Below are 10328 nucleotides of genomic sequence, written 5' to 3'. Positions count from 1 at the left end.
AAAAAAAAAAAAAAAAAAAAAAAAGGTTCTGAAGAACCTAGGGGCAGGACAGGAATAAAGATGGAGACATAGAAAATGGCCTTGAGGACACGGGGAGGGGGAAGGGTAAGCTGGGATGAAGTGAGAGAGTGGCATGGACATATATACACTACCAAATGTAAAATAGACAGCTAGTGGGTAGCAGCCGCATGGCACAGGGAGATCAGCTCAGTGCTTTGTGACCACCTAGAGGGGTGGGATAGGGAGGGTGGGAGGGGGGAGATGTGGGGATATATGTATATGCATAGCTGATTCACTTTGTTATAAAGCAGAAACCAACACCATTGTAAAGCAATTATACTCCAATAAAGATGTTAAAAAAAAGAACACTGTGTCTCTTTGTCAACGATAACGTTATGTACTACTTTTTTCCCCACTTTTCTATTTTTGTTTTGGTGGCAGGGAACAGACACCAGCATTCTTTGAACCCACTGACATGAATTCTGCCCTGATCAAATTCTGAGGCTGCTTCAGGAGTGACTCTTCTGACAGCATCTCGACATTGTCACTTACCACAATTGATTTTGGCTCCACATCTGTCCCTCCTGCCACACTGAATCCCAGACCTGAGCCTTCTTTTTTATTCAAGACTATGAAGTAAATATCTTCTTTATTCTAGTGAAAAGAAACAGAAACAAGTATATTCCTTGTGCCAGAGTAAGGAAGTTCTGATGTCAATCCTCCCGCCGTATTGCAGAGCTTAACCCCAGTGGTTCTTTAGGCACTTCCACACAATACTGGAAGCAGAGGGGCCATCTTGAATATCCTGCATTCCTCCTGGGTGGTGCTTATGTGGAGTTTTGAGGGTCCATCCTGTAGCTCTAGAACCACCAAGAAGGTCATATGAACCAGGATAGTGGCAGGGACACGGGACACTTTAGAAGTCATTCTTGGCACCAGACTGTGTGTTCCGATCATAGCACATAATTCAATCATGAAGGGACTTCTTTACAATTTTCCCAAATCTGATCATGGTACATAATTCAATCATGAAGGGACTTTTTTTTTTTTTTACAATTTTCTAAGCCTACAATTGAGCAAAGCCCATGTTGTCAGCAGGAGAGAGAAGTATAGGTGCCAAGAGACAGGACAAGAGCACATTGAGGCCGTAAGTTTTACGTCCCCCCTTCCACCATGTTCAGCTTATTGGATTTTCGGTGCAATTAATGAACTGGTAGTCATAAAACACAAAGTATGCTGAAAAATAGACAGTACATTAAAACCATTTGTCAACTCATATTGAGACTAGAACATTCTTAGTAGGGTCCTAGGGTTAAGTAACAAAAGACTGTCCTGTGTTCCAAGCATCAATCAAAAGATTGATGCTTGGAATAAAAGCATTTAACTAAATGCTTAAAAAGATTTTAAAATAAAAAAAAATTAGCTGGGCCAACTATTCTGAATTTGGACTTCACACACACGCTAGATAAGATTCAGCCTCATTTTAAAGACCTGCATTGCTAGGTTTCCCATGAAGTGATTTATAATCCATCAATTCAAGGTGTTCTCAAACACGGTGACAGAAAAACAATCTAATAATAACCCTCCAGGATTGCTTTGACAGAGAGAGAAAGTGAAAATGTTGGAAGAGAAAAACACCTCTGTATTGTGCTGGGGAAAGAAACCAATATTTAAAATAAACAGTGTTTAGTCCTATTAGTTAAGTCCTAAAGAGTAATCCCAAACGTTTTACACCTCTCTAAAGAAGTTCATTCCAACCAAAGCTCCATGTGCTAACACCTAGACTATCCTGCAGAACTTCGGGGGGCTGGGATTTTGACTTCATGGGCAAGTCCAAGTATATATATATGCTCAGACACTGTTCACTGGAGAGAAGACTGATGACTACGGCTTTCTCACAAAAACAGCAACATGTGGTCTGGGAAATGATCTCTCTGTAGCTTCTGGGAAGTTTGATGCTGAAACAAATACTTCTCAGATACTTAAATGCCTTATTGGAGCAAAGACAGTATTTGAAAATGAGACTCTCCTGCATTCTAGCACATATCACCAAAATTCTAATTTATTCAAATTCTTTTTCCAGTTGTGTTTGAGGATACAAGTCTGCTAGAGGCTGACTGCCAGGCCAAGTGTTGCCTCTTTGAGAAACTTAATTAGCACAGCATCAGGGAAGCTAGAAGCACCTCAAGAGCTCTCCAAGGTTTGGGCGTGTTGAAGTCACAAGACCAGGGCTGTTTCCTGACTCTCTAATCTCTCACAGCACCTCCAAAGGTCACAGGAAGTCACTGTGTGCAGGGCCATTTTCAACACCTACAGACCATACTCTTTGGGGAAAAAAAAAGCAAGGCAGGAAACTTCTGAAGATGGCAGAGAGAGGAGATCTCCACTCACAGCTCCTCTCTGAAATTAACTGAAGACAATAAGAAAAAGAGATAAAAGAAAGCTGCGTTCTGATCAAAGTAGGAACAATCTTCAACGCCTGCTGGTGGTGAAGATGGAACCAGGCTGAGGGGGTGAGGGAGGCCCAGAAGATGACCCCAGGGTGGCGCCCAGCGCCCTGTTCACACAAAAAGTCGCTACTTTGTCTGTGGTCCCTGACAGTGTGCCTCTCACTTGTGCGGCTGATTGAGACTTTTTGGTTTTCACCTCATGTCTAACACTGTAAAATGTCTGGAGCAAAGAGCCTGGCAAAGTGTGAACCCACTGAGCCACCTTGACCCAAAAGCCCAGAGTAAGGTTTTCATGCTTTGTAACAGAAGGAGGAAGGGAGAGGATGAAATAGTCCCTCGTCCTGAAAGTAAAAAACTCAGTATATCTCAAGGTGTTTCCTAACTTCACAGACCCAAACCAGGGGCCGAGAATCCAAAGGCAGTGGAAGCTGAAAGGAACTGCTGGTCTCTATTCTATCCCATCTCCTCTCCATTCTGGCTCATTCCTAATTAGATGCCAATGTCACAGCCCTTCTGGATAATATTAGAATTTCTGGAACAGTGTTCTCGGGTGATATCCGTGACCCAGGTACATTACCACTCAAGAAAAACTGTTCATGTTTGCTTTTCTTCTCTGGACAGAAAATATTCATATATTAGGGTTCAAATCTCAGTGAACAGTTCTGAGAAATTAATGTGCTTCAGGGTTAGATAGGGACCATGGTTTCTTTTGTTATTGTTTATTGTCACATCCAATTTACTGAAAAACTTTACTTGTAATGACTAATCAGCTTCTTTGAAGCTCTTACACTTAGGGCTGGGGTAGGGCTACACAGCCGTTAAGTCTCATTTCCCCAGCAGGTGGCTCCCTTGACAGGTAGTTTATGTCCAGTTAGGTGGACATAAGGTACAAAGGTACTTGTGCCCTTCCCCGACAGTTGCAGGATGCCTCGTCCTATTCGGGGGACTCACTGCAGACAAACCCCAGGTGCGGGGGGTGGGTAGGGAAGATGGTAACCCGTCGCTGCTGGGGAATTAAAACACCAATCTGGCACCTAAAAATTCAAGACAAGCAAGCTACAAGCCAGTGAGACAGAAGTCAGGCTGAGCTGCAGGACTCGCTACACAGGCCCTCTGAGCCCGTGGCACACGCCTGAGCACTGAGGTGGCAGCGGTCCCATCTTCCTGTGTTTTCTGTATTTCACTCACCTCTGATTGTGCTTTCGCTTCCTGAATGAGAGCTAGGACGGTAGATTTTGACCCCGCTGATGACAAAACAGACTGCAGTCTTTGCTGATCCCCCGCTGAGACCAGGAGTTGATGCAAACTAAATGATATAAATATATTTGAAGAACATTAAAGAAAAAAGCAATTTCTCCATTTTGCTAGGATGCATTTAGAATGATCTCCTTTCTACCATGTTGCAGGTATTTTCTGATTTTCACACTCTCTTTTGGTCGTAACTCCCACTCCAAACTGCTTGAAGAATTCTGAATGTTGAACAGGAATTTCATTCACTGCTGATAGCAGTGGGAATTCCTATGGATTTTGGGATCCCTCCAAGATGTTAGGAGACCAATGCCAGAGTTTAACAGATAATTTCAGACATATTAAATATTCTGTAGGCTCCAGTGAAATTTTTAAGAACATATTAGGAATTTCCGGTTTGACTCCAGTCACCGTCAAAGGCCCCGATTCTCCCCTGAGCGTCGGCTTTCCCTGTCCAACCATCTCTCTCTCTCTGTCTCTGTCTCTGTCTCTGTCTCTCTCTCGGCACTTCTGTATAAGTGCCCTAGCCTGTAGCAAGCCTCTCTTTAGAGCAATATTTTGGCAAACACTTTTCCCTGCAGGCACTGTATTTTCCCAATAATGATATTAAAACCAAAATCGGAGGCTGGAATAGAAAAGGGACGTTAGTGGAATTTATTCAGTGAAATCTGAATAAAGTCTGTTGTTTAGCTAATAGTGTTGTTCCAATGTTAACTTCTTACTTTTGACAAATGGACCGTGGTTACGTAAGAATGTTAACATCAGAAGCAGCTGGGTAACGGGTACAGGGGAAGTCTGCACTATCTTTGCAACTTTTCTATAAATCTAAAACCAGTCCATCAAAAAAAAAAAAAAGTTTAATTCCATAAAAGGGCAGGGGTGGATACTTACTTAACTGACCAACTTTTTCCGGAAGGCAGATCGTGGGTGGTCTCACCCACATCGTGGGCTGAGCTGGGTGCCCCAGGCTCAGTGGCTTTAGGGCTGCTTCCCCCTGGACAGGCCCTGTCCGCCCCCTTCACGGGCCATGAAAGGGCAGTGGAACCGTGGAGGCCTCCAGCAGGGGAGCCAAGTGACCTCCGGGGGACGATTTCCAGCTCGGTTTTGAAGAGCACGGCAGTCGGCCCAGCCGAGAAGTCGTCGCTGCAGAGCTTGTCGAGGTCAGGCATGCTCAGGGCTCTCAGCTCCTGGAGCTTCGAGCGGGACAAAGCTGAGGCCTGGGTGTGACGCACCGAGGACTTGTTTCTCTTGGCGGGAGAGGCCGGGGCCACCGTTGGGGTGGGGAGTCCCGAAGGACCAAGCGATCGCTTCGGGTCTGAGTCAGCACCCTTGTTACCAGCCTCCACCGGGCTCTGCCGGGAGGCTGTCAGAGTCATGCTGGACGGGGACTTGGTCATCGGGGGGATGTGGGTGCTGCCTTCACCTTGGCTTTCACTGCAGGAACTCAGGCTGCGTCTCAGCGACCTTGCCGCTGGGTCACTGGAGTGGCCGAGGTTCCCGGAAGCCACGCTGCCTGAAGACCGCCTCGCAATGGGAGGCTTGGAGCTTACCGACAGAAACGGGGAGGCCCCGGACTTGGCCGTGGGCCGGTCAGAATTGGCCAGGTTCTCAAAAGACTTGATCCTCTGCTTCACAGAGAAAAACGAGGTAGATTCATGGGGCCAGTTCTGCTCAGAGTAGTAATACCTCCTGGTGACTTTGATTTTGTCTGTGAGTAGGCAGCTTGTTTCCTGCACTGATAGGACATCCCCTTCGTCTGTTGCTGGAAGGTTCCTCGAAGTCTCCAGCAGGGGCTTTACGCTATACACGCCCTGTCCATTAACCAGGCTGAGAACACTGCCTCTGGACGCCTTGGCCTCGAGGAGGCCCCCACTGGTGGCAGGGATCTGGCTGTCCCGGGGGGCGCGCCCTGGGCTGTGTAGGGCATGACCCTCCCGGCCGAAATGGCTGGAGAACTGGGCCGGCATGGAGTAGGTCCTGGTTGCCGGCCTTGGCGTGAAGTAGGGATGGTCACCCAGCGCGGGGCCCACTGTTGTGCCGTCCCTGGGCATCCCCAGGGAGTCCGCCTTCTGGTCTGACGTTCCCTGGCAGGGATCCGCCCTTTTAGCCGGCAGCTGCGGGGAGGAGGAGGAGGAGGAAGTCTGTTTCGCCCTGCTGACAGGTTGCTGCGCTTCCTGCTCCACCTGGGAGGCCCGAGACGTGAGTGAGGATGGGTGATTCGGGGATGATTCCACTGACTGGTGACAGAGCCTGAATTCACTCTTCTCCTGACACTTGCTCTGGGCCAGGAACCCTCCCTGTCTGTCACTTTCAGCTGGCTTGTCACCATACGCATCCTGCGGCGTCCTTTCAGAAGAGATCTCAATGATTTTCAGCTGGTTGGTCCTTTCGAGGGGCTCACCAGCAATTACTTTGCTTCTTTTGTCGCCAGTCCCTCCGGCCTGGGAGGCTTCGGCTGCTGAGTCCGTTTGGCTGGACGGGGGCTGCTCGCCCTGCCCGGTAGGGGGGACCTCCCGCTTGCCGGCCGCTGTGGACGCGCCACTCCTTGGTGCCATGGGACTCACCAGCCCAGGGGACGCAGGGGGAGCCTTGCTCTCTGGACCACACTTCGGAGATCTGGGGGCAGCCGGGCAGCCACGGTCAGGTTCTGAGTGCACAGCCGGGTGGAGCCTACTGCATGCACCTTGCTCAGGAAGGGTCTTGGGGGAGGTCAAGGGCGAAACGAACATCCTGAGGCTGGTGTCGGATGCCGAGGGCGTCAGGGAGCCTGGGGTCCCCTGGGGCAGCTTGCCCTCCACGCACTGGGGAGGCTGGGGGGCGGCCGCGGCACTTCTGTCCGGTTCCTCATGCTCACCTGTGTGGAACCGGTGTGATGCCACCTTAGAAAGCATTTTGTGGGAGGCCTGGGGTGAGACAAGGGCTTTCCGGTGCTCTGTCCCCCCGGCCTTCCCGGGGTCAGTGGCTGGGGCCTCGGAGCTGACTTTGCTTTTGCTTTTGATGCTCAGTCTCTTCAGCTTAGGACCGGCTTTGGGTTTCTGACAGGTACTCAGAAGGGTTTCCATGGAACTTTTCTTAGGCAGGTCTTTATTCTCAAGGCTCAGCCGAGGAGGGGGGCTATCCCGTACAGCCACCCCCTTCTTGTGGCTGGAGCTCAGCGCCTGATCCTTGGGGTCGGGCCTTCTGGCCGGCATCGTGGGTTGTTCCGTTTCACTTTTGCTCTGCGGATGCGTCCCTTGGTTGCTTTTATTTATCTCTTTAAACCAGGCCATGATGGGCCGCCTGGAGATGGGTTTCGGCTTTGGCAGCAAGTCGTCCGGGTCTTGAACTTCGGAGATGTGCAGCTTTGCCAGAGCCAGGTCTCTGTTCTCGGGGACGCACGCCCTGAAGGCGCCCCGGTGTCCAGCGGCGCGAACATTTGTTTCCTGTGCTTCAGGCGGGGTCGTGTCATCCAGCCAGTCGTGCTCCAAACCATTCACCACGTTAGGAGAGCTGGGGGTGCCCGGGCGGCCGGGGACAGGCCTGGGGCCGGGCGGAGGCCGGGCGGCTTCCCCGGGGTTCTCTCTGCCCGGAGGCCCGGGGTCCTCGGCAGCCCGTGCATCCTCGGGCGTCTCCGGCTCCTGAGAGCTCGCGTCCGAGAGAAGAGGCAGCCGTGGAGGGCCCGGGGCCGCTGGGCCCAAGGCTCCCGGCGCGGGGGCGGCGGCGTCGCCGGCGTCCCCCGCCGCCTGGCTTAGGGCTCCGTGCTTCGGTGGCAGGGCTTTGGCGAAGGCAGGGCAGGCGGGCCCCTGGGCAGGAACAAGAGCGGTGGCCGCGGGTGGATCGGGGGCGCCATCCGTGGCCCAGATTTCAACCTGCTCCTCCTCAGACTCCGTCGTGTCTCCCTTGTGAGAAGCCCCACGAGGACGAGGACAGAGACGAGGACGGGACCAGCTGTCCCTGGCGGGAGCTCGTGGGGCTTCAGTGAGCGACTCGGGGTCCGAAGACGAGTCCTCAGCATCCCCGTACATGGACGAGAGGGACGGCTCCGTGCTGTCGCCCAGGCCCGACAGCGACGTGCTGTCCTCGTGGAGGCTGCTGAGGTTTCTAGAGTAGCTGCTCAGAAAGCTCTTGTTCACAGTAAGATGTCTGTCGGGATTGATGGAATCCCAAACCGAAGGCTGGTGGGCCCACTGGGGGCAAGGGGCCGGACCGGCAGCCGCGGGCCTCCTCGGGCCGGGGGCCTGGCTCCCCGCGTCCGGGTCCGGCTCGGCCCGCTGGGGCCCCGGAGCAGCGCGCTCCCGGCTCGGCGGGTCCCCCCTCCCGGGAGGCGGAAGCCTTGCTCCAGGAGCATCCAGCTCCTCCAGGAGCCTGTCGATGTCAGTCACGGGGCTCCCCCCGGGGCGGCCGGGCCCCGAGGCACCGCCACAGCCCTCCGGGGCCTTGTCGCCCGGTGCCGGCAGGGAGGGGCTGGCCCGCAGCGCCCTCGCAGACCCGGAGTCTGTTCCTTGGGGCAGAGCCGACCCCCGGCAGCTTCCAGGGACGAGGGTCCCCGTGGTTTGCAGAGCCCCGCTGTGGTGACCCGGAACCCCCTGTCTCTTCTCCAGGGTCGTGAGGTCTCGTGACAGCACGGCAGTGGCCGGAGATGCCCCCTCGGCCGCGGGTCCCGCTCCGCTGTGGGCAGCGGCCTTCCGGGTGGCGCGGGGCGTGCTGGCTTCTGGGGCCGCTCCGGTCTCGCTGAGGTCAGGATGAGCTGTAGCCATCGTCCCCGGGGATGCACTGTCCTCAGACGCAGGCACCCTGGGTGACTCTGTCTCTCCGGGGTCCTCGGGTCGCCTCGCTGGCCCTGTGTGCGCTGAGCTCTTGCTGGGGTCAGGGTGCACCGCCCCCTTCTGCCCTGGGGAAGGGAGGGGGCCTGGGGAGCCGTGGGGTCCTGTGTGGAGAATGTAAACAGAAGGTGGGCGGCGGGGGACATACGGGGTGGAGGGGGGAGGTGAGAAAATAGAAAACCTCTCAATTAAGAAAGTGGAAAACTGTAAACAGCCTCAATTTTGGGGTCTTTTTTAGAAAGACATCCCACAGCCTAAATGTAGGCTTGTTTTTGTCTCTAAAATTACAGAGTGCTCACATCTAACAAATACCACCAAGCTTTAGAGGCTCTAAAATAACTCAGACTGGATGGCAGAGGAACCTCTGCTTCTGCCCTTTTTGGTTGTTTATAAGAATGGGGGACACCAGAAATCCTTCACTTGGGTTTCTGTGCGCCATCTGCCCTCTGATGGCAGCCCCCACGGGAGTCAGGCCGTTGTTCTGTTTGATTCTGCAAACCTCTCAGTCCCTGGCGGATCACGTCGGGGTTTAGCCCCATGCCGTGGGTTGTGAACCACAGAGTAAAGTAAAACAGTCCAAGCAGGGTACTTGAGGGCCTTACTGCTTCGTGCAGGAGAGGAGGCTAATTGGGGAAAACACATGGAATGCTCCAGACAGATGGAAGCCTGTCCTGAGCTCCAGTGTGTCTTGACCAGGTTCGGGGGTGTGGGTGACCTAGGAGGTAAGATTATCCCGGGAAGCTGTGACAGGAGGGTCCGGACCTGAGTGGGGTTCTGGAGGGATAGTTTGATCAGAGACCGATGAGAAGGAAGGTGAGGAAGGAAAGGGAGTCAAAGCAGAGAAGCAAGAAAAGACATGGAATGTCCATGAGGTGGGTTCTGGACAGCCACTCTGTCCTGGAGGCTCCTCCTCAAAAGACCTGCATATGCGTGAGCTAAGCTGTCCACCTCTGGCACGTGGCATCTTGCAATAGATGGGGAAACTGGCATGATAAAGAACATTAGATTTGCATTTTCTTACGGGTCTGAGCTTGGAGTGAAAACCTCAGTCACAATGAAAGCCCTTGCTTTGAGAAGTGTATCTCCCCCAAATGTTATATTCACTCCACATCTCCCATGCAAATCATCTTAACTGCATATGCCTACCCCCTCCGAAGGGGCGGTCAATAATTAAGAACTAATTATTAGGACTTAGCGCTGTGCTAAGAGTTTTTCATGCACTTAATTTTACTCCCAGCACTGTGACCATCTGCACTGGAATGGTGGGGAACTGAGGCACAGAGTTGTTAAGCAATGTATCTGGCGTCACAGAGTTCATGGCGGGGGGGTCACCCCAGGAGGCTGGCTCCATAGCCCACACAGTTACCTAAACCCTGACCTCTGCGGAGAGCACCTGACAGCAACAAGGCTGGCTCATCAGGACACCCACGGAGACCAGACACAACTTCCCCAGGTCCCGGAGGATGGCCAGGGGCACCACAAGATTCACATCCACGGCCTCCAGTCCTTCTCTGCTCAACCTTTTTGAACTCCCTTCAGCATGACTTTCCTGTTCTGCCGGTGCCAACCTCGGGGAAAAGTAGCAGTGAGACAAAAGGAGGGGACGCAAGGCTGTTTTTCAGGGGATTCACTCACTGAACAAACCCTAACATGTTGTTAGCAATTTGGCTTTTGTGCAAAGTGTGTAACCTAAGAGGGTTTTATTGAAGGAGATTAAACTCCATGGTGGCAGTCCATGACATCACATTTCAAAGTACTCCTTCACTTGGAAACCCCCCAAATACTCAATAATGGGAAGCACATTGGCTCAGTTATGGCACATCATGGG

General features: G+C 52.6%; 1 protein-coding gene across 1 annotated transcript in view; it reads right to left on the bottom strand.

Moving 5' to 3' along the window:
• Positions 1-10328, bottom strand: part of PDZD2 (PDZ domain containing 2) — a 404981-nt gene that overhangs the window by 13541 nt on the left and 381112 nt on the right. The window contains exons 20-22 of the mRNA XM_024121943.3: positions 4590-8604; positions 3639-3756; positions 553-654 (exon numbers count right to left, since the gene is read on the bottom strand). Coding sequence (XP_023977711.1) covers positions 553-654; positions 3639-3756; positions 4590-8604 — 4235 coding nt within the window. The remainder of the gene's footprint in view (positions 1-552; positions 655-3638; positions 3757-4589; positions 8605-10328) is intronic.

This window comes from Physeter macrocephalus, chromosome 8, assembly GCF_002837175.3.
Source record: "Physeter macrocephalus isolate SW-GA chromosome 8, ASM283717v5, whole genome shotgun sequence".
Taxonomy (NCBI): Eukaryota; Metazoa; Chordata; class Mammalia; order Artiodactyla; family Physeteridae; genus Physeter; species Physeter macrocephalus.
The sequence above is the reverse complement of the archived record's forward strand: the minus strand, read 5'-3'. Positions and strand labels throughout refer to the sequence as shown.